Genomic DNA, 24,349 nt, shown 5'->3' on the forward strand with positions numbered 1-24,349 from the left:
TTAGAGGGTTAATTCCCGCCTTTAAACACTACCACGTCAGAAAATCCGTGCCACATCAGCAGCTAAAAAACAGTTTAAGTCATCATGTGCCACGCACGTGACGAGCTCTCGCCGGAAAACTGATCGCTGACGAGAAAAAAGGCATTGTTAGTAAGTTGAATCAATTAAAATACCTTAAAGCAGGTTTGCCTAATTAAAATACATTCTTGGTAAATTGGGTGGAATTAAAATACCAATATGGGTATTTAGCCGTAAATCATTTGGTATTCCAGATGCTTACCAAAAGACGAAAGTGCAGCTACATGATATTACTACTATAAATACACATGATTTTTAGCTACTAATATTGTGTATGCTTACCAAAGGGACAAAGCTAATGTTCCAAAGGGAAATTAGGGTTTGGACCTAAAATTATTGGACCAAGAAGAGAGTAACGTGTCTTTTGGTTGGCTGATCTATTTTAGCTGGGATTCCAAAAAAACAACTAACATCTATGATTCTTATCGCATAGTTGGTCTTATTGAATTTTTAGTCTGAAAAGAAGCGTATTATTTGTTAACATTTGACGTGTCAAGAAAGAAGAGTCATTGGATCAATGCAAAACATAAATTTAAGGAGTAAGCATATTATTTTTGGCCTATCAAGTCAACAATGAAGCGCATCTGTTGCTAAGTTTTCCTGTTGCGAATGCACTTGCAATCCCAACTACTATTTTTGACCAATGACACTCAGAATATCAAATGGACAACTCATTTGTTCATGTAGCTTATCTGTTTACAAGAAGAAAAGCAATAAATGATCTACTCAACTTCATGATCGCATGTAACAGCCACCAATTTCATTCATGCGCCAGGATACCATAGCACACCAACAATCCAATCACATACAATGCCACTGGCTTAGCTAAGCTACTACAGATTACATTACATTAACCAAACAAGTAATCATTAAAAAGCTCCTGGAGGCTGCAGAGGAGGAGTCCAAGGCAGAGGAGTTTCTAGCAAAAGGCAGCAAAGTAGACAACCAACTTGGAATGACGTGAAATCTATGATTCCGATTTTAGAAACTTTGATTCGTCCAAGTTTTTCCCGTAGATTTTATTTGTTATCGAGAACTTGTTTTTGAATACTGAGATGAGAGAGAGAGAGAGAGAGAGTTTATTTGTTATCGAGAACTTGTTTTTGAATACTGAGATGAGAGAGAGAGAGAGAGAGAGAGAGAGAGAGAGATGAAACCCGTAGATTTTATTTGTTATCGAGAACTTGTTTTTGAATACTGAGATGAGAGAGAGAGAGAGAGAGAGAGAGAGAGATGAAAGGAGGTGGCCGAGGGGCTAAGGGTTTCTGATTACATGTTTTACAGGCGGAGAAATCACCGATTTTACATAAAATTTTGTACTGTAGTGTTATGTAATTACACTTGCTGTAAATTCTAATAACGATAATGAGGGTGGCGGGTTGGGGAGGGGGGGGGACCCCTCTACATTTCAAATTCCAATGGTTCATTACTTGCTTATTACTTGTGAGTAGCGATTCACAACATTGTCCAAGTTCAAGTTAATTTTACTCAAGAGTTGACTTGCATATAATTTCATCACCAGAGCCATACATAGTAAAAACATTAAATATTCTCACCATACAATAAAAGATTCATATTCCACTGTTCTCGTGAAGCACTTCATGCTTTGAGCATTTTCAGATACATAACAGAGTGCAACCATGTAAATGACGTCTCAAGCACCCAGCAATTGTAACTCAGAAAGTTGCAAGACAGTAAGAATGCCTAATTACATTCTCTCTTAAAAGAGAGGGAGAAAGACATACATTTCAAATAAAACAACACCACTGATTTTCTACAGGCTAACTACGATTTAGAAAGAAAGCAATTTCACGCCAAATAACAAAAGGTAATCACAATAATACTGGACTGTAAATCACTAAACATACTGATAAATTGAAACCTCTCTCTAACCCAAAAAACAAATTAAAGTTTACAAAACACATATTCAAAATTATCAAGCTTATAACATAACAACATTCAAGCTCGGTATGGAAATAAAGAAGAATGACAAACAAAACAAAATAATGGGAATATCCATCATACACTATTGAGCAACAACACGTCACGAGAACAAAGGAAACAAGTGATTCTGGAAACTGAAGGCTCCTTCATTCCCTAAATTATGTAGATGTATCATCTTATAGCAACGAGAAGTGATTCTGGAAACTGAAGGCTCCTTCATTCCCTAAATTATGTAGATGTATCATCTTATAGCAACGAGGAATGACAATATCTCTTGCACTGTCCTTCATTCCCTAAATTATGTAGATGTATCATCTTATAGCAACGAGGAATGACAATATCTCTTGCACTGTGCATTTATGGTTGAAGTTCAAATTGTACTATCACCAACTGGTAAGAGCTCTCACCTTATAGACAAAAAGTTCTTGCTCTCTTCTAGCAGGCACAGCCTCCTGATTGTTGCTCAGTGTTGGATGAGCTTACTGTGGGCTTCAGGTTTACATCGACCATATCTTCCTGTCTTGTGGAAGAGAGGTTCTCCATTCCTGGCAGGGCTGCAGCAATCTTTCGGAATAGTGGCTGTAATTCATAACACAACACGTTATATTCATTTTTTTAGAGATCAATTTATTGAATTTTTTTTACAGTTGCAGTTTACTAACCTTGATATTGAATCCAGCTTTAGCACTGGTCTCTATGAACATGACACCAACTTCACGGGACTTTGCTTCTCCTTCTTCTATAGAGACTTGCCTGTTAAACCACAATGAAAGCAACATGACGATAGGTAGTTATAGAGAGATGCAAGAGTATCATGTAAACTAAAGAAAAAGGACAACGATCCTTTTAGTTTTTGAAGGGGGAAAAAGAAATCCACCTTAGTTCTGCAGTCAACAAATATGAATATCTCTTGACCATGTATAGGATTAATAAACTCAAAACGATTTCTCATTCATATACACACCTCATAGTAGGGTATGTTAGAAGTTACTGGTCTCATTCATTCAAACAACACAAGATAGAAGCCAATCTATGTAAGAATTATTTGTACCTTACTTTAAAATCATGTGAAAAAAAAAAGAAAAACAAAAGACTTTCATCGCATTGTATGCCTATATAATCCATTTAAGTAAACGAAGTTTCAGTAATAGAGATTTTACTCGTAAACTCTTGTACTGGTGAATATGAGTTCAAAACTTCTCTTAAACTATGAAAATAGCAACCAATTAGACCATGATTTATTACAAGGAACATTTTCAACAACCGAGAAACAGGATGTAGCCATGATACCAGCCACAAATATCTGGGTAAGATTGAGAATAAGAAAGATTTGAATAGAACCAGCTCCTGAATCCAAAACCAAAATACAATGTAATAGCTAGAAACTGATAAAAAAAAGCAATAAATAACTACAAGTTTACTAATTTCTTCTGATTACATTAACATGTAAATAACAGCATAAAAAAAAGCAATAAATAACTACAAGTTTACTAATTTCTTCTGATTACATTAACATGTAAATAACAGCACATAAAGGTAACAAATACTTCTCTGAGTTTACTAATTTCTTCTGATTACATTAACATGTAAATAACAGCACATAAAGGTAACAAATACTTCTCTGACTATTATCTTAAAGTGACAACATAAGCCATGTAATGAACCTCAAGGTATTCAAAAATGAGGAGGATACTCTTTAAGTAATGAAAACGTAAATGCAGAAGCATTGAAAAAACAAATAGAATAATATGTTCCTCATTTATCACCTTTTTTCAACAAGATCTGTTTTGTTTCCAACAAGGACAATAATAACATCACCACCTCGTTCTGTGCGTACTTCCTCAATCCACTTTGAAGTGTTCAAAAAGGATTGTCGGTCTGTCAAGGCAAAAAATAAAAATGTGACATACAATTTAGCATAGTTATATTATTAGATGCAGAAACCTTTTGTGAGAGGCATACAACTGAAATTAATAGTTTCTACTCTAGAAGGAGTGGTTAACTTGTGGATGATTTTTACAAGGCCCACAACTTAATTTAATAGTTTTTACTCTAGAACGAGTGGTGCATATGTCGGCCAAGCTTATTCTGTACCTAACTATACATGCCTGTTTTATAGATAAATCTATCAACTTTTTTTCATTGAAAGCCTAAAAACTGTCAATATAACAGGAGCTGAAAGGGAGGGACAAAAAGGATTAGGATGCCAAGTTTTGGGTGGAAGACTTTGTTGCTATTAGTTCTTTAATTTATTTAATTTTTTAAAATACGGATATCAAACTTTTAGTAACTGTTAACTATCCATAAAACCCTACACATCCTGAAGCCTGAATATAAGGATTTTCTGTTGTTGATTCCTAATGTCATGCTCCTCCTATGCTGCCTGGCATAACAAAGCTTGACCCATAATACAGAACCTAGAGGTGTAATCTTTTGTTCATTTAAAATCAACAATTTAAAGTATTTGAGGACTGGTCATTATAGATTTAGCAGAATGAGTAAAATTTACCATCTTATCCAGGGAACAATCATGAAAATGATAGCATAATTCACAGTGTTACCAGTTGCAATTATCTTAAACTTAATGATTTACCTAAATCTGTATGCCATGTTTGTTTTAATACAAGATTGAGAATATAACTAAGGGTACTGAAAAGTGAATAATAAGGACTACAATAGCGAAGTGTATGCATTATGTTTCTAGTAAAAATTGTCTTAAAATATTAAGATGCTCAGTTGACAAAATTAAACCATGTCTGAGGAAACAAACCAGGTAAAGAAAACAGTTCTCATCTTTGTATAATCACATGATCGGACTATTCAGTTGATTACGTAGAAAATATGCTTCCAATGCCAATCAAAATTCTACATATATATCCTCGAAAGTTATGGAAACCAATGTCTCTTTCAAGAATATCTCTGCAAAGTTTTATATATGGCATGTGAGGAAATTTTGCCAAAATGACAATTAAAAACGGCTTACTTGCAACATCATAAACAATGACTGCAACAGAAGAATCTCTAATGTAGCTTGGAATAAGACTCCTAAATCTCTCCTGCCCAGCAGTATCCCTGCAAATTTTAAGGAGACAGAAGATGTTATATCAGATTGGTTAAACAAAAAGTTAAAGCACATGCACACACGCAAATATAAACACACATATAGACATATGTTTTCATGTTTGTCCAATGAGTTACTCCCGTAAGTGATAAGGGAACAATTATTGCTTGTTTACAGATCTAAGCAGAAGCATGCATAAACTTCATTGATCCTATAGATGGTTGGATGAGTGGATATACAGTAAGGGATAATAAGATAATAAATGAACATATTTAATAGGAAGTTGGAGGTTGCTCCTGCTGAGGATAAAATAAGAAACTTGTTTGAGATGGTTTGGTCATGTGGAATGAAGGCCACTAAATGCACCAAATAGGAGAAGTGATAAGATTATTATTAATGGATGACGGACTAGAGGTAGCTAAGTAAACTTCGTTAGGAAGGATATGATAATGAGCAACATAGTGGAGGAGATAGCCCTCAACACTACTGATTGGAAGAGCAGGATTCACGATATTCAATGGTTAGCATCTGGATAATATAAGAGTTATAACTTCGTTGCTATTAAAAAAATGCAACCTAATTATACAAAAGGTTTTTTATGCAATGAATATTATGAGATTGTTTTTACTTAACATACATTTCTGAGTTTTTTCTTAAATCCGCATAAAACATTGTGTTGTGAGACAGGTAAGAATAAGAAAGGGTCTTGTATATGCAGTGTTTCTTGGTCTTTGCTTTAGTTCCATTACTCATGCCTAAGTATACACAAGGTGACATCATGACTGCAGGCTATTATGGGACATATTATACAGAATTCTACTCAAGGGCTGTGGAGATACTATAGAAAAGAACACTTCCATTCTAGTTTATCACTTCACTTGTTTCTCTCATTAACATGAACCAAGTTACTTATGAAAAACATACTCTGTCAAAGTAATAAACATTGAGACTGCTAAGTATGGAGAAGAAAAAACAATACCTGAGAACTAGCTGCAAATATTATGATGGTGATTTAATGGATAAATAATATACCTTGAACAAGTTTGCATCCAATGTTACATGAACAATGCTTGCATGTGTATCCGGATAATCTTGCATGTGCGCTCAAGCTTTGCATGTGCACAAAATCGAATGCACATGCATTCATGTGCACACCCACCAAAACAATACTATATTAAAGGTTAAACCTTACATAGACAAGTTATATATCCATCTAGTTGTGATTTCACTATATGGGCTCTACTTAATAAGTTGAACGTGACAGTATAGCCCATATAGTACAATATCATGAATGGAAAATAGAGCTATCATTTCCAACAAGCAAACAAATACAATGTTATATCCATCATAAGAACTATTAATAAACAAGTAAATTATTATAGATAAAAAGTTTCTGGTTTGTTAGTATGATCTAGTTTCGGGATGCATTTGCTAACAACCTGACGGTCATTCTCTCTCCGTCACAGGCTAAAAGATAACAAATTTTCCATTCTATTTTTCCCTACATAGAATCCTTTCAGATCAGTATAATCGGGTTTCTTTACTGACAATTACTAAGTATGATATCCATTAGGATGCATTGCAATACAACCTGACTGTCATTCTCTCCATCACAGGCTAAAAGATAACAAAATTCCATCTATATTTTCCCTACAAGAATCTTTTCAGATCGTATATTTGGGTTTTCTTTACGACAATTATAAGTATGAATATCCAATATAAATATCAAATCATATGCGAAGAAAGATAAAGTTCAACTTAGGCAGCATCTTTTTTCTTAGGAAAAGGATGCAGACTGCTTACCAAAGCTGTAAGCGAACTGTGCGATCTTCAAGGTACATTGTCTTCGACAGAAAATCAATGCCAATAGTGGCCTGAAAATCGTATACCATAATGCATTAGAAAATTGGAGCACTAAAGGATAAAAATAGCAGAGTAGATCATATGGAGGGTGTTAAGCCAATTATCTCATATTCTGCATAACTAATACAGATTACATAGTTAATTAGATTATAAGTTTCTACCCAACTTCACAAGAGAAACACATACTTATCAACCTTTATGTTTAGAAATATTTTCCAGAAACGCATTTCATAATATTTCCTACCGAGAATGTTCAATTATGGCGTGACTTTAATTTTCTGTCATACTATGTAAGGCATAAAGTTACAAGGAAATTGGTTAGTAACACCCACAAAAATATTAATCAACTTTAAAATTCAAGGCATGTGGCAGTCAGCCATAAATCTTCTTAACAAGAGGTCTAACTCCAATATGCTCATATATTCCAGAATCCAGATATATGCTCTGTAGAAACATCTTCCAAGTCCAAACATAGATCATCAATTTATACATCCACTTGTCTAGTCATAACGCATGTATATCACCAAAACTACATTATGTATTAACTCCAAAAACTCCTTAACAAATAATAGAACTCCTACTCAAACATACATATTATGAATTCTCCTTTGAGTGGGACCACTTTGTTACCCATATACTTGCTAGATAAGAGAGGTCGGCTTCATGTCCTCGAGACATTGAACTCAGTCCCTCAAGCCCCAACCGAAAATGTTAGTTTGGAGTGTGCTTTCCAAGTGCTTGGTAAGTGGTACATGTTCAATAATTTATGTAAACAAAACCATGTATATAGTCATATAAATGTCTATATTTGAAGTAACATATTTTTAAATTCAATCCGCATAAGGAGTTCATGATAAATGTACAATATCCTTCAAATCACTACCTATTGGGTCCAAACTGCCTATAACGACAATCTGCATCGCTATTGGGTCCAACCTGCCTACAACAACGAGCTGCATGCCTCGTAACTTTTCAAAAGACCTGTTTCCTGCAGTGATCTGATTGGCTCAGGGTGCCCACAAAGGCGATCTGCTCGTCTTAATGTGGAAGAATTCAGAAAATCCAGTTTTCAGATTGTGAGTCGACTCATACATGCACATGAGTCGACTCATCAGGTTGAGGTTGAGTCGACTCATGCCTGTCATGTGTCGACTCACGAAACCCAGCCGTTTTGTCACAAGTTTCTGACGAGTCGACTCACCTCAATCATAAGTCGACTCATCGAGATGGTTTCTGTTTTGTCAAGTTTCTGATGAGTCGACTCACCTCAGTCATGAGTCGACTCATCGACGGTTTCTTGGTTCGTTTGGGTCTATGTTTGCACGAATTCCTGTGGGGTTTGCGCTTGGTTATTTACCACTTTGCCACCCATGTTATTACACATAAAAGGGGTTGTTTAGGGTTTCTAATATAGCAGAGAGATATAAGAGATTTGAGCATTGTGAGAGGGAGGTATTGTGAGCAAGTTGAGAGCTTTGGTTGAGGGTTAGTTGGAGTGATTTTGTATGATTATAACCCTTTTGTACTCTCCTTGATTTAGTGGAATCTCCTCATCATCTCCCCGTGAACGTAGGCAAATTGCCGAACCACGTATATCTCTGTGTTTGATTTGGATTTGTCATATTTGGATTGGATTGTGCTTGTGTGTGGTTCTCTTCTTCTCAGTTCAGACTCGTTCAGTGTGTGCGTGCACGCTTCCGCATAGGTGCGCGACATTGGTGTTCAGGTTCGCAACAAGTGGTATCAGAGCTCAGATTTCAGATCTAGGGTTTTGGATTAGGTGGAGGAAGATTCAGTTGGAAGCTTGGTTTTTGGAATTCTAGGCTTCGGTGGAGTTAGGGTTTGAAGTTATCGTTGAAGATCTCGTTTTTCTCGTATGGTTAGGAGTTTTATTTGGAATCCAATCTAGGGTTCAGTTGGGTAACTTCTAAATTCTATAAAGTTTGAATCTTTCTTTGCAATTTGGAATTTGTGATTATGGGTGAAAAAGTTGGTGAAAGCAGCAAGATGGTAGATACAGTTCAAGTTGGTTTTCAGAACACTAAGATTAGTGTAATAAAATATGACGGTAAAATCAATTTTGGTTTATGGATGAGTGACGTACATGATGCGCTCAATGCTCAAAATTTGAAAGAGATCATCATGATCAATGAGAGACCACCTAAATATGAAGAGGCAATATAGGAAAAGATGAATAGGAACGCTTGCGGTGTGATCAGGTCTTGTTTGGAACAGGAGCTAAAATATGATGTGATTGGGGTGACGTCTGCAATAAAGATGTGAAAAATTCTCAACAATAAGTACCTTACGAAGAGTGTTGAGAATCGTTTGCACTTGCTGTGAAGATTATTCAGATTTCAGATGTTCAGAGGCACCTCGCCTACGACTCATGTGAACAACTACACTAAGTTGTTGTCGGACATGGTGAACGTGGATGAGAAGATCACGGATGAGTACAAGGCTATTATTCTTTTGGATTCCTTACCGGATGAGGAGTATGATACATTCGTGCTTACTTTGTTGAACAGGAGATCTTCTATCACTTATAGTGAAGTGACTAACGCATTGACGAACTACGATTTGAGGAGGAAGGATAAAAAGACTTTCCGTGCTAGTACTTCAGGAGAGGTCTTATCGACAAGAGGTAGAAGCCCATATCCGAAAGGTGAAAATAAAGGAAGGTCAAAGTCAAGAGGTCGTCACCAGCTAGGAAAGAACCAACGTGCATTCTGTAAGGAATAATAGCATTGGAAAAGAGATTATCCAAAGATAAAAGAGAAGGAGAATAGCAAGAAAAAGGACCCGAAGGCCAATGAGGTGAACGTTACGAAAGGCGATGATTCTGATGATTCGAGCTTTTCTCTTTTGATTACCCCGGAGGTGAACCATTTGGATGCATCAGATTAGATGCTTGATTCTGGCACTACTTATCATGTGATCCCTAGGCGAGATTGATTTGTATCATTTGAGAGACTTGATGGGGGTGTTATTGTCATGGGAAATAATCAATCCTGTGATATTTGTGGGATAGGTACCGTGCGGATTCGGATGCACGATGGGATAGTCCGTAAATTGAAGGAGGTGAGATTCGTTCTTATCCTCAGCTGAAGAAGAATCTTATTTCTGTTGGAGCTTTGGAGGCGAAGGGATTCAAGGTGACATTTGAAGACGCTGTAACAAAGGTTACTAAGGGATTTTTAGTGGTGATGAAGGGAGTCCGCAGTCGAAACTTATATTATCTGAAGGGGAGCACCGAGATTGGTCAGGTTACTTCAGCTATTTCAGAGACGGACATGAGTAGACTTTAGCAATACAGGTTGGGGCATACAGGAGAGAAGTTACTGCAGGCTTTGTGTAAGCAGGGGCTATTAAAAGGAACCAAGAGTGAAAAAGTGGATTTCTGTGAGCATTGTGTTATTAGCAAGAAAACAAAGATGAAGTTCGGGACTATTATTCATAGGACAAGGGGCATCCTGGACTACGTGCACACAGATGTTTGGGGTCCTACCAAGACGGCATCACTTGGTGATCGACATTAGTTCGTCACGTTTGTTGATGACTATTCTAGACGTTGTTAGGTGTACAACATAAAGCATAAGTATGAAGTCCTAGATTTATTTGTGAAGTGAAAGAAGAGATTAGAACTACAGACTGAGAGAAAGATCAAGACGTTACGATCCGATAACGGCGGCGAGTACACTTTAGACCCCTTTCAGTAGCTATGTCGAGACGAGGGCATAGAGAGGCACTTCACAGTTAGTCATACATCGCAGCAGAATAGAATGGCAGAGAGGCTAAATCGGTCTTTACTGGAGAAAGTCCGATGCTTATTGGTGCAGAATGGTTTGAAGATCTTTTAGGCAGAGACACTTATATATGCGAGTCACCTCATTAATAGGCTGTTTTCATCTGCGATTGAGGGGAAGACCCCTATGGAGATGTGATCGGGAGAGACAACACATGATTATGACCAGCTCAAGGTATTTGGTTATCCTACATATTATCATGTTAGAACAGATAAATTAGAACCTCGAGCTAGAAAGGTCATATTTGTAGGATTCAAGCGTGGTGTCAAGTGATACAAGCTATGTGATCCAGTTGATAGGAAGATTGTGCTAAGCAGGGACGTCACATTTGATGAGACTTCTATCTTAAAGATTCCCAACTCTCATCAGGTGGAGAGCGATCCGACAGAGGAGATATCACAAGTGGTGGAGATCGATGTAGCTCTATAGTGTCCAAATGGTGCAATATCCATTAGAGTGCCGACTGAGGTGATGTCAGGCAAGCATGGCGATGAAACGGAGGATACAGGTATTGATGTACTTCCGGTTCAGGATTCTATTACGGTTCGGAGACAGAAGAGAGACATACGGATGCCAGCACGGTATGTCGGCACAGTTGCGTATGCACTTCCGGTGGAGAGTATCGATGAGATGATACCTACTACTTTCAGAGAGACCGAGTAGAGTTCGGAGGCTGATTCATGACAGGTAGCTATGCAGGAGGAGATGGAGTCTCTTCATAAGAATGATACATGGGAGTTTGTTGAGCTTCCAAAGGGAAGAAAGACGATTAGTTATAAGTGGGTATACACGAAGAAGGAGGGTATTGAGGGCACTCCATTGAGGTTTAAACCTAGGTTGATTGTGAAGGGCTATGCATAGGAGGAAGGTGTTGACTATAATGAGGTTTTCTCTCCGGTGGTGAAGCACTCTTCGATTCAGATTTTGCTAGCTTTGATGGCACAGTATGGATTAAAGTTAGATCAGTTGGATGTGAAGACTGTATTTCTTCATGGTGATCTTGATGAAAAAATATATATGACTCAGCTATTGGGATTCCGAGCTGCAGGAAAAGATAAGTTGGTTTGCAGGTTAAAAAAATCGCTATACGGATTGAAGCAGTCTCCTCGACAGTGGTATAGGTAGTTTGATGGTTTTATGCTTGGTTATTCGTACACTCGCAGCTAGTTTGATCCTTACATGTATTTTCGCAAGTTAAGAGGAGATACGTACATTTATTTGTTGCTTTATGTCGATGACATGTTGGTTGCCTCTATTTCCACGTCAGCTATAGATGAGTTGAAAGTTCAGCTTTCAAATGAGTTTGAGATGAAGGACTTGGGCGAGGCGAAGCGCATTTTAGGGATGGAGATTGGTAGAGACAAGAAGAATGACAGAATTTATTTGACACAGATAGCTTATTTGAAGAAGGTTTTACAGCGATTTCATGTTTGTATGGCTACGAAGCCAGTTAGTATACCATTAGGAGCCCATTTGAAGCTTTCAGCTGGTCTTTCACCAAAATCAGTTGAAAATTGAGAGTTGATGTCAAAGACTCCATATGCGAGCGCGGTTAGGAGCTTGATGTACGCGATAGTATGTACGAGGCCGAATTTGTCACAGGCGTTGAGTATGGTTTCGAGATACATGCACGATCCAGGAGTGGGTCATTGGGACGCCGTGAGATGGATTTTGAGGTACATTCGAGGTACGCTCAATATTGGTTTGGTTTATGAGCGGGACACTACAGGTGGGCAGTTGTGCATTGGATATGTGGATTCGGATTATGCCGGGATTTGGATAAGCGCTGGTCTACGACGGAGTATGTCTTCATTTTGACCCGTGCGCCGGTGTGTTGGAAATGCACCTTACAGTCTACAGTAGCTTTGTCTACGACGGAGGCAGAGTATATGGTAATTACGGAGGCTGTGAAGGAAGCTATTTGACTTCGGGGACTTTTGGAGGAACTTGGTATATCGCAGAGGTCCGTCATTATTTATTGTGATAGCATGAGTGCTATCTATTTGGCGAACAATCAGGTTTTTTATGCGAGAACGAAACACATTGGCGTTCGTTATCACTTCGTTCGAGATGTTCTTGAAGATGACGATGTGGAGATTGTGAAAGTCCATACGAAGGATAATCCGACGAATATGCTCACTAAGATGGTTCCGAGCAACAAGTTTGATCATTGTAGAAACTTGTTACATATTTGTGATCGTTGAGGTCGTTGGTGGCCATTTGGATGAACTACAGGCGGCTTGATCCCTTGGGAGAGGGGGTACGTAGGCAATCATGTTGGTGCAGCCGTATTTGGAGAGACGACATATTGATGCTCTTTGTTTGGTGTCGGCTCAGTTTTGACAAATTTCGTCGAGGTGGAGAATTATGGAAGAATTCAGAAAATCTAGTTTTCAGATTGTGAGTCGACTCATACATGCACACGAGTCGACTCATCAGGTTGAGTCGACTCATCACGAAACCCAGTCGTTTTGTCACAAGTTTCTGACGAGTCGACTCACCTCAGTCATGAGTCGACTCATCGAGATGGTTTTTGTTTTGTCAAGTTTCTGACGAGTCGACTCACCTCAGTCATGAGTTGACTCATTGATGGTTTCCTGGTTCATTTGGGTCTCTGTTTGCACGAATTCCTGTGGGGTTTGGGCTTGGTTATTTACCACTTTGCCACCCACGTTGTTACACATATAAAAGGGGTTGTTTAGGTTTCTAATATAGCAGAGAGATATAAGAGATTTGAGCATTGTGAGAGGGAGATATTGTGAGCAAGTTGAGAGTTTTTGTTGAGGGTTAGTTGGAGTGATTTTGTGTGATTGTAACCTTTTTGTACTCTCATTGATTTAGTGGAATCTTCTCATCCTCTCCTCGTGGACGTAGGCAAATTGCCGAATCACGTATATCTTTGTGTTTGGTTTGGATTTGTCATATTTGGATTGGATTGTGCTTGTGTGTGGTTCTCTTCTTCTCAGTGGTCTTAGACTCGTTCGGTGTGCGCGTGCACGCTTCCGCATAGGTGCGCGACATTGGTGTTCAGGTTCGCAACACTTAACCCTTATAACAGGCATGTGACTTTCTTAATTTCTAACCAAAAAATAAGGTGAGATTTCATTTCACAGGATACTAATCCTAATTACAGCGAGTCAAATTTCACAGTCTAGATTCGAATAAAACTAAGGCCCTAAGCTTACATAATCTCACATCTGATTTAAGATCTGGAGACTAAACTGACAAATCCGACAAGAGCTAGCAAATACTCTAACAAATTAGGTTGATCGACGCGATTGAAACTCAAAAATGAGGGAAATTGAGAGAAATTACCTGATAAGTGGTGTCGAATTTGTCATACATGAATCGAGTGATGATGCTCGTTTTCCCCACCGATTGATCTCCCAAAAACACCAGCTTGTACTTCGCCAAAGCCGATACCACCGCCATTAGGGTTTCTCTCTCTCTCTCTCTCTCTCTCTCTCTCTCTCTCTCTCTCTCTCCAACACAAGATCAAGAATCAGAGCTAATCCAGAGAGAATCTCTCTGAATTGAGCGGACCAAAGAAACAAGATCGCCAAGAATTAGGGTTTCTCTATCCTCTCTCTCTCTCTCTCTCTCTCTCTAGAATGGATCAAGAGACGAGATCGAGATCGCGATCGAAAATAAAAGAACAAAGGAAGTCGATTTGGACGGGAGCGCTTTATGAGTCGAGACGGCAGCGAGACAACGAGGAAGGAGAAACAGCGGAACCCGCTGGAACTGATCCGGTGTGTTTCCAGACGTCAAACAGCAACGTCGTGCAATTAGTGTTAGCCACGTCACTCTGAGTTTCCCTTGTCGAGTTTCGAATGGTTGTTTTCGATGTTTGGCGCGTGATCTTCCTCATCTGAACGGTTCCCGCCATTCTCGATTTGGCTCGGGCAGTCAACTGACTCATTCGAAAAAAATTGTTTTAGACAGCTTAGCCCTCTCAAATTCTGGTATTCGCAAAGAAAGCCCTTCTCAGCTTCTGGCTTCAAGGCCCTTGCAATTTTAAAAATATTTGATATGGTTTCGCCTTAGGGGGAAAAAGTTAGTGGATTGCATGTTCCAAGGGGACGGAGTTTACGTCATGACCATTTATGGACACGTTTTGGGGTTTTTTTTTTGAGTCGTAGCCTGATTTAAATATACATGACATATTTTGTTACATAATCTTTAGTTTTAACCAGTGAAACGAATGAATATTTGAATGTTTCATTTGCAAAATCGGGTTTTTATTTAAACACGCTTCATTGCCTGCCGTTAGACTTCAAATTGGGTACGTAGGCAGTTCCTTGCTTTTTTGAATGCAAATGACAACTGTATGCAACTCTAATTGCAGTACTAAGTGACAATTTTGTGCTAGTTTATTCACTAAAACTATTGTTAATTGCATAAAATTGTACTTACAATTTCAGTTGTAAAACAATGTTATCCAATCTTGATGTACTGTGTTTTGCTCTACCGATTATTTCGCACGACTCGATACGTCGAATGCATATATGTATATATTCTGTGTGTGTGTGTGTGTAACAGAACTAATTTCACAAAACACTAAATGATTATTTCAAAACTAGCACAACACAAATACATGGCATTCCTTTGATTAGCATCTAATATATGCTGGCTGTCACTATTTCTGAACACCCTATCAATTAATATCCAAGGTGAGTGCCGGTCGGTCATCATTTTCTTGGATTAAGTTCAACTTTCTCTGAATGTTTAGTAACATGATCCTGCCCCTCATTAAATTCCGATTCAGGTGATAAATCTCGTTCTTCGTAGTAGAATAGGAAGGTTTTTTCTCTAAAATAACAAGAATGTCGCTCACAAATCTGAGGAGGGATCTCTGCATACATACCCAATGAAGGAAGGAGTCATGTATTTATTTTTTTTTCTATTGTTTACTAATAACTGAGATATTTTTATTGAGCGACGGGGATGTAGCTCAAATGGTAGAGCGCTCGCTTTGCATGCGAGAGGTACAGGGTTCGATCCCCTGCATCTCCATCATTGTTTTATATATATAGGTCGTTTTATTTTTGGTTTTTTTAAAAGAGTCTGAAATATTATGTCAAAAGTTAGTATAGAAATTATTTTTTTATAGTTCGTATTATTTGTTGATTTTTTTTAAAGAATCTGAAATATGATGTCAAAAGTTAGCATAGAAGTGTGAGGTCTATTGCTAAAATTCAACATGTAAAGGGGGGAAAAAGTTTTTTGTACTTCTCCTCAACTTCTGGAGGTCAGTTGTCGACTCCGACGAGAGGACCCCTCGGACATCTCCTTCGCCGATGTTTGTGCTTTGTGATTCATCGTCAGCCAGAATTATTTTTTCGCCCAGGGCAAAAAAAATCCGTTGTCGACTCCGAGCTCGAGGAGCCCTCGACGGCCGAGCTCGAGGAGCTTCTCCTCGCTTCTCCGCTCAAAGCTAGGTTTTGTGCTGACTTCGACGACGGAGGAGCAGGAGGACGAGACATCTCCTTCGCCGATGTTTGTGCCTTGGGATTCATCGTCAGCCAGAATTATTTTTTCGCCCAGGGCAAAAAAAATCCTGGCTACACCATTGTAGATATGTGATATAATATTTGGGAAGAGATAGGATGAGTGAGAGACAAAAGGAAAAAAAACTCTTAAAAGTAGGATTCGGATCCTCTCCACTACTTAAAAAAGTAGTAAAAAGACCATCACATAATCACAACCATTAATTATCTACTTAGTGATTGTGATTTTTCTTTGAGCGCAAATTAGAGATGAGTGCAATACACTGGGTATAGCGAGTGTTAGATTTAGATTGTATCATAATCGACTACTAAATAATCAATTATTAATATTAAAAGTAGTGATCTCTCTAATGTTTTTTTTTTTTAGTGGAGATGATTCAAATTCTTAAAAGTAAAGCAAAATGACATAGACCCATAGAAGATGCATGGGACCCACGACCAAATGACGTAAATTGGACTTTTACATAATACCCTCTTGCAGTAAGGACCTGTTTGTTTGTCAAATTTTTAGGGTATAATACTGTAGATGTCAGGTGCTATAGTATTACCCCCAACTCATTTGTTTGGCTTGCTCAAATAAGTGCGGTTGATGTAGCTGAGATGGTGTTACTGTAGCTAAGTCGGCAGCATCTCAGCATTTCTCAGCAAAAAACAGTGAAATGGGCTCGATTTACTGTAGCTATTAGATACAGCTAGACCATTCAACTTCCTCTGTACTGTGTTCGAGCCCCCCCCCCCCGCTTCACTTTTTGACTTTTAGTGGGGAGGGTGGTTAGTAAAGCTCTCGGATTTTACTTGGTTAGCTGCTGGCAACTTCGGCCTGCTTGAGGTGCCCAGAATTCCTAGGAATGGGCCCCCTGGTAACAAGGTGAAGTCCCCATTTTGGAGAGTTGCTCGAGCCTGCAGGGGTTCCTCATGAGTAGGGGTGAGCACGGTTCGGTTCAAACCGAAAAAACCGACCGAACCGACCCAAAAAAAGCGGTTTTATGAGTAAGGCGGTTCGGGTCGGGTTGACAATTTTTCAAACCGACCCGAACCGAACCAACCGAATATATTTGTGCCTTTGATTTGTGGGTTTATTGCTGTGTTCGATCACCATGAATAGCAGTTGCAGGGAATTGATTCATACATAACCAATGTTCTAATGAGTCAGCTCTTTTTTTTGTCTCCACAAAGACCAAACTCAAAGCTTGATACACAAAGACAAAGCAAGTCCGTTACTAAAAAATTACAACGTCAGAGTCTAGTATTTAATCCAAAATGAGAAGTTACTTCACTTAAAAACAGTATACATACATGAGCAAGAATAATAAATTGAAGTGAAGTTAAAAAACAAATACATACTGGCATAGACGTAATAATAATATATAAAAGATAAATTGAAGTGAAGTTATACTTGATGAAGTTAGAACCGAACAAACCGAACCGAACCGCACCGAACCAATTTGTAATGGTTCGGTTCGGTTTTGAATTGTAGGTGGTTCGGTTTGGTTGTTCAAATTTTAGTAAAAACCGACCCGAACCGAACCGTGCTCACCCCTACTCATGAGTAGCCCAGTCCGCTGGCTAAGGTTCCCTAATAATAATAATAATAATAATAATTCTGCGGTTCTTTGTAAAAAATTAATAGGAGAGAGTAAATAAGAGCACAACATAGATTCTGAAGTTGGTGACCTTAGTAGTGAGCTCAGCACCGAACGACGAGCAGAGATGGACTCAGCAGTTAGCTTTACCAATTAACAACGTAATCAACGCCAAATCACTCAGAGCGGGATTATTGAAATCCTCCAAAAGGCTATGTTTGGTTTGAGAGAAAGGGAGAGAAAAGAAAAAGAAAGAGAAAGTAAAAAGAAAGGAAAAGAAAAAGAAAAGAAAATGATAATCTTTTTATTGTTTGGTTAGAAAGAATATTGTAAGGAAAGTTAGAAGAAAATTCATAAGAAAGTCATTCTCTCTTGTTTGGTTGACTTTCTGAGGAAAAGAGTAAGAAAATTATCACAATATAATTTTAATTCATACATTTTGGATTTAGATTTAGATTTTAAATAATTTACAAAAAATAATTAAATTAAATTGTAATTCTGTCATATTTTCAAAAAAATTACAAGTTATTGTACATGTTTACACAATTTTAACTCAAGAAAAATTGGCAATTTCCTAACACAAAAACTTGAGTGGACGTCAACTTCGAGTTTATAAATATTAACAAGCAGAAGCACAATCACAATTCCACTAATTAAATAACAACATTTCTCATACATAATATTTGCAGAAAGAAATATAAATGAAAGAACCAAAACAAATCTAAAGTAAATGTCATGATATTCCTAATATAAACTATAATCCATTTCTAAACCAAAACAAATCTAAAGTAAATGTCATGATATTCCTAATATAAACTATAATCCATTTCTAGTCACAAATTCTATTACAATCAATTTCATATAGAAAATCTTAACCAACAAAGTCTATTACAATCAATTTCATGTAGAGAATCTTAACCAAAGAGAGAAAAATATGCTAGAGTCCTTGGATTTTGACTTTAGTGAGCCCATCAAGGCATCAATCTCACATCCTTCATCCCCTGAAATTAATTCAAATAAAAATTCAAATAAGTAGAATATAAACATCAAAAACCTATAAAATGAAGCATTAACATTCTTTTGGTAAGTTTGTATATACAGTAACTGCTGAAAAATCTTGTAAAATAGACTTGCGCACTTTATTGACATCAGCTAATACTTCAAACCACGGTTATTCCCTTGTAGCATCACATTCATCCAAGTGAGCTTCATAGACTGAGAGACTTTTTAACACAAATTTCGTGATATTTGTTCTATACTTCAGTCATAGACTGAGAGACTTTTTAACCCAAATTCCAATCACATCCTTAGTTGGTACGTACACCATCAAGATGAAATAGACCAATTTGTCAGCATAAGACAGAGGTTGAAGACCTACAAAATTACAAATGCATAAAAGCTAAAACAGCGACAATACAAGTCTAAAACATACCGTTACTGAGACAATAATTGAGGAGCATTAAACATCTTAATATTGAAATAAATTAATGTCTCAATAGGAAGGCTTTTATATTAGGCAAATGAATGTTTCATTGCAAAATTACCTCCTAGTACAAAGTGCGGAAAAGAACTCAAATATTACACCTAACTTAGTTTTTCTTGATCTTCAAAGTCATTGAGCTCTTTCCGCATCCATCCTGATATACTTTCTTATGTACATAGGATCATAAGATTAATAACGGCATTACAAAATATAAAATTTGGTACTAAGTAGAGCACTCCCATAATACATGTCATTCTCACAACCCCTGAGTTGCTAGGTTAACATTATGTCAAGTCCAACTGACCCACAGCTGTGTCTAGATGCTTAATGTTTCCATTGAACTTTTTTTTTGGTCGAAATTTGATGCAAGCAATTTGGTTGCATATGCTATGCTTACTAAAGAGACCAAATAATAGTTAAATACCAGCTCCATAACATGTGAAAGCATCATGTGTGATATGTCTTGGGAGTAAAATATCATGCTCAACTATGGTCAGGGTAGAGCTACTTCGCCCAGTGACACTATGAAAGGGATCCATTCAAATTAGAAAACAAATGGCAGGTGCAAAAAAAAAAAAAAAGACCAAGAGCTGATAATCTGAAATTTAAGTACATGTTACAAATAACATATGGAACTATGTGAGTGTTCAAGTAACATGACCAATACACCGAGAAAATAACAACTATGAAGGAAAAACCTTCAATGCACACAATTGCACTAGAGAAACTAAATGCATGATAAATCGTGTGTCCAATAAGCAATAAGGTCGATAACACAAAGGAGGATATGAGGAGTGTCAGAAATAAAAGTGAATCCATCCTTCCAGATTTATCTCTCTGAGATAGTATTCATGCACCCATCTCACCCAGAGAGAGTCCTTTTTGAGAATCAGAGACCATAGATTATTCATAACCAAACGCTTATTCAAAGAAGATAAATGCTAAAGACCAGCCCCCCACCAGCTTTAGGTTTGCATACATGATTCCAGGCCATCTTTACCTTTGCTTTGATACGATGCCTATAAGACCCAGTCCACAGATAGTCCCTGCACAGCTGTTCCACTGCATGTATGACCACCTTAGGCAAGAGGAATATGCTCCCCCAATAAGCATGCATGCTATAGATGACAGATTTTATAAGTTGTAATCCGCCAGCATAAGATAGGAATTTGGAAGTCCAACTTTTAACTTTAGAGAGGATTCTTTCAATCAGTGAAGCACAATTAGCAGAGGAAATGTGTGTTGGGAATTTAAACGCCTAAACCCCTAATGCAACAGAAACGCAGTATAGAAAAAGTACACCAAGATTTAACGAGGTTCGGCAACTGCCTACGTCCTCGGGAGCCACACAGATAATTTCTTATTAATTAAACAAGAAATTACAATTTAGGAGCGTATCTCAAAACTGAGATTTCTCAGATAAACACTGTAGTTACAGTGTTAATAATAACAGGGTATGAACCCTTTCAATACCCACTTGAGAATAAATACCCCACCATATAAAATCCCCTCTTCTAAATCTCTCTCTCTCTCTAAATCTCTTTTCTTAATCTCCCCTCAAACAACGTTGAAGCTGGGGATTAAACAGAAAAATCGCTGCTGCGATTTGGGAAAACGCTGCTGCGTTTTAGGGCAGTTCGCCGCCGCCGCCAGAGAGAAAGAATCGGAGGGGAGGGGGAAGAATCAGCATCTTCGAAACCCTAGGTGAGGGGGTTTATATAAGCGGAGATGAGGAGCTGGCGTTGGACGCCAAGTTCGGGCTGACGCAGAGCTCGCCACCACCAAACGCAGAGCTCGAGGGTCTGCGTTCGACCGAAGTTTGCGTTCGCCCGAAGTTTGCGTTCGCCCGAAGTTTGCGTTCGCCGAAATCACCTGCGTCATCTCCGCCATTCTCGAGCTCGTCGGAGCTCGTCGGAGCTTCTCCGCCGTCGGAGGTTTGGTTTCCACCCCCAAATCTAACAATGTGCAAGGATAAAGTTGTTCAAATTAGGAATTCATAAGACTTTGCTAACGTATGATGAGTGTTTTTTTTATTATGAAAGCGCAGTGGAGCTGAACAATCTGAACATTGGGATTGTTTGCTCTTTGAACACTTTTCTCTTTTTCTTTCTTTCCTTCTTTCTTTCCTTCTTTCTTTTTTTTTTTTTAATAACCCAGTCTGGAATCAAAACCAAGACTATGAAAGCCATGTTGAAATCTCTCAACCATCCGAGTTACCCGCGGTAGGTATGGCCGAACACTAGTTCGAGCACAAACAACAATTCTAAACCAATAACGCCAAAATGAAAAGTCTATAGTCCAATCCGAAACCAATGACATCAAAGGGCAAAGTTCCTAGCTTCCAGGCCGAAAACAGTAACATCAGAAAACAAAATGCGAACGATCTAAATTCCAAACAGATGACATCCACCTCGTCGAAAAGAAAGAAATATTTGTTCGCGGGGAAAATCGTTGCTTTCTTCATTAATGATTCCATTGTACACTCTTGTAATAGTCTATCGATTACAAAAATCCGGTCTTTTTATAAGATCCGGTTACAACGAAAATCAAATTGAAAAGAAATGAAAATTACAACTTTGTTTCCTTGTTTGTCGAACGAATCACGAGCTCCTGTTTTGCGGTCGCTCGCTTTGTGGGTTCTTTGCCTGCGCCGGGGTTGTTTGCCGTGGACCACCGCGCGATCTAGATCTGGTCGGATCTACGCAGTACAACGAGTATTATTTCACCAAGGAAATAATAGCCGGGGAGGATTGTTTCACCAAGGAAACAATCGTCCAAGTCTCGGGATCTAAGACCAAGCTTAGATCCGGAGTGTAGCAACGTAGATCTGAGATCCGGTCCTCTCGAACTCCTGCCTTATTTGGCGTTGATGATCGTCGAGCACCAGATCTGGATGTGCAAGTCCTCGAAGTCCCAAAGCTTGAATCTTGTTAAGTTCTGAGTCTCCAATCCTGCAGGGCTTCGCCTCCTCCAAAATCCAACCTTCTCAAATGAACAAGGGGGTGACCTATTTATAGGCTACCCTCACTGTGCCTTGGGCACAGGGTGGCCGGCCACAAGTGGCTCGGCGGCCACCGAGCCACCTATAGGTGGCTCGGCCACCCCGATGTTGATTGTGAATGCTGTTGAACTAGAGCTCTCATCGGCTGTCGTGAAGGTCGTCAGATTGTAACCTTCAGCGATCTACGTGAAAGCTTCAAATTGCAGTCTTCTGGAAGTCGTCAGATTGTAACTTCCATCATCGGTGTTTGATAGGGGATAAGCTATCTATTGTGATTTTTAGACAGCCTACACCATGTTCACTTTATATTCATGTGTTATAATATTTATGAAGACATTTCATAAAGTTTTAATATGCGTTTAAACTATTTTTGTCAAAAACATGTTCTTAACAAATTCATATTCATGCATGTTTTTACAAAATAATGAGTTTTCACAATTGAGAAATGAAAATTGAAAATTTATTTTTCTAACATGTTTGTTTTCATGTTTACAAACATTTCGTAAAGTTTCATCAAGTTTGGAATTGATTTGTTATGTTTAATGGAATTTATAAAATCATGTTTTTGTTCGTGACATGTTCGTGCATGTTTTACAAAACAGATGAGTTTTTATAAATGGAAAGTGATATTCAAGAAATTATTTCTTTGACATATTTATCTACATGTTTAGAAACTTTCCTCAAAATTTTACTATTTTTGGAGTTGATCTACTGTGCCCAATTGATTTTACAAAATCACGTATGTCAGCAGATTTTAGAAACTATAAATCTGTGTTAAAACATTTATATCTCTCAACTGGGAAATGATTTTTCAGAAATTCTTTCTCTAACATGTTATTCTACATGTCTAAAACCTTCCCACAAAATTTCATATTTTTTGGAGCTGTTTTACTATTTTTAATTGATTTTACAAATTTGATACGCAGTGCTACAGTACCCGCAGTCGACCGGTACGGTCGACCGCCAAACTCTCTGGACGTTACTCAGCTTTGCATATGGCTCACGGTCGACCGTACCGGTCGACCAAAGTTACTGTAGCAGCCGACCGTTACACAGTAATGGCTAGTTGCTTTTTTTTGTTTTTTAATGGTTTTTTGGGGTTTTTGGGGTTGGTTTCTTCAAGCCTATATATACCCCTTTGCCATAACTATTTTCTATCATCAAAGAGAGTTTTTAATCAAGTTTAAAAGAGTTTTAACAAGGGTTTTAGTTTGGTTTAAGTGTGTTTAAGAAACTTTTAAGCATTTGGAAGTTTGAGTTTGAGAAATCAATTTCACAAGAGCTTGAGGAGATCATCTATTGGTGTTTGGGCATCCAACTATTCTCCTTCTACCTCTTGATCTATTGAGAAGTTTTCTAACTCTTTTCTCTAGCAATTTTATTATTGATTTTCATATTCTTATTATTGCTAGTTTGCTATTTGAGTTAGATTTGATTTTATCTCATTGTTACACACACCCACTTGAGCTTATTGTATTTACATTCATAATATATTTTGGGTTGGTGAGAGTTATAACAATTGAGTGTAAGCTTTCATTATGTTTAAGAGTTGTAACAATTGAGTGTGAGCTTTTATTGTGTTCTCATTCATATTGGAGAACAATCACTTGTTATTTTGAGCCTAATCGTGAGAATCACTTTGTAATACACTTGTATACCGAGAGGAGTGTGTGGTGTGAGTCGGGGATCGTTCCAAGAGGAGTGGTGTCGGTTGACGAGCCTAGGGAGAGGTTATAACCGAGCACTTGAGGGAGACACGGCTAGGTCCAACACTTGTGAGGGTGTAGAGTGTGATTGCAAGAGTGGTGATTGTAAAGTTTTCGGTTAGCTAGAAAACCGAGTGTGATGTGTAAACGTTATTCGGGTGAACGTAGAAAACCTGGTTGTGATAGTGGATTTCTCCCCAAGAGTGGGGAGCGGAGACGTAGAACGGAATGTCCGAACTCCGTGATCATATTGTGTGTTTGCATTGTTTATTTTGCACTATCACATTTGTAGTTTAATTATATCACCTTTGTGT

General features: G+C 38.1%; 1 protein-coding gene and 1 non-coding gene across 5 annotated transcripts; one reads left to right on the forward strand and one right to left on the reverse strand.

Annotated features, from left to right (window-relative positions):
- On the reverse strand, positions 1,898-14,410 carry LOC109850524 (ras-related protein RABH1e). Of its 4 annotated transcripts, none has more exons than XR_002249455.1 (7): positions 14,068-14,410; positions 6,887-6,957; positions 5,006-5,094; positions 3,789-3,900; positions 2,685-2,775; positions 2,331-2,601; positions 1,898-2,190 (listed from the first exon to the last, which is right to left on the reverse strand). XR_002249455.1 is itself a non-coding variant. In XM_020420542.1 (7 exons), the coding sequence occupies exons 1-6, from the start codon at positions 14,182-14,184 to the stop codon at positions 2,458-2,460; spliced, it is 624 nt and encodes a 207-aa protein (XP_020276131.1). In that variant the 5' UTR covers positions 14,185-14,410; the 3' UTR covers positions 1,898-2,175; positions 2,430-2,457. The 4 variants fall into 4 exon arrangements, 3 of the variants coding, with proteins under 3 accessions (XP_020276131.1, XP_020276132.1, XP_020276133.1); XM_020420542.1 differs by having other exon boundaries at positions 1,898-2,175; positions 2,430-2,601; XM_020420543.1 differs by lacking the exon at positions 1,898-2,190 and adding an exon at positions 2,220-2,245 and having other exon boundaries at positions 2,430-2,601.
- Positions 15,696-15,768, forward strand: TRNAA-UGC. The gene has a single exon. It is a non-coding gene; the product is annotated as a tRNA-Ala (tRNA).

This window comes from Asparagus officinalis, chromosome 7, assembly GCF_001876935.1.
Source record: "Asparagus officinalis chromosome 7, Aspof.V1, whole genome shotgun sequence".
NCBI lineage: Eukaryota > Viridiplantae > Streptophyta > Magnoliopsida > Asparagales > Asparagaceae > Asparagus > Asparagus officinalis.

Coding starts and splice junctions, on each gene's coding strand:
- LOC109850524 (XM_020420542.1), bottom strand. CDS start 14,184: ATGGCGGTGGTATCGGCTTTGGCGAAGTACAAGCTGGTGTTTTTGGGA. Junction 5,095..6,886: donor ACAGTTCGCTTACAGCTTTG/GTAAGCAGTCTG, acceptor TAAAATTTGCAG/GGATACTGCTGGGCAGGAGA. Junction 2,602..2,684: donor AAGCTGGATTCAATATCAAG/GTTAGTAAACTG, acceptor TATGAATTACAG/CCACTATTCCGAAAGATTGC.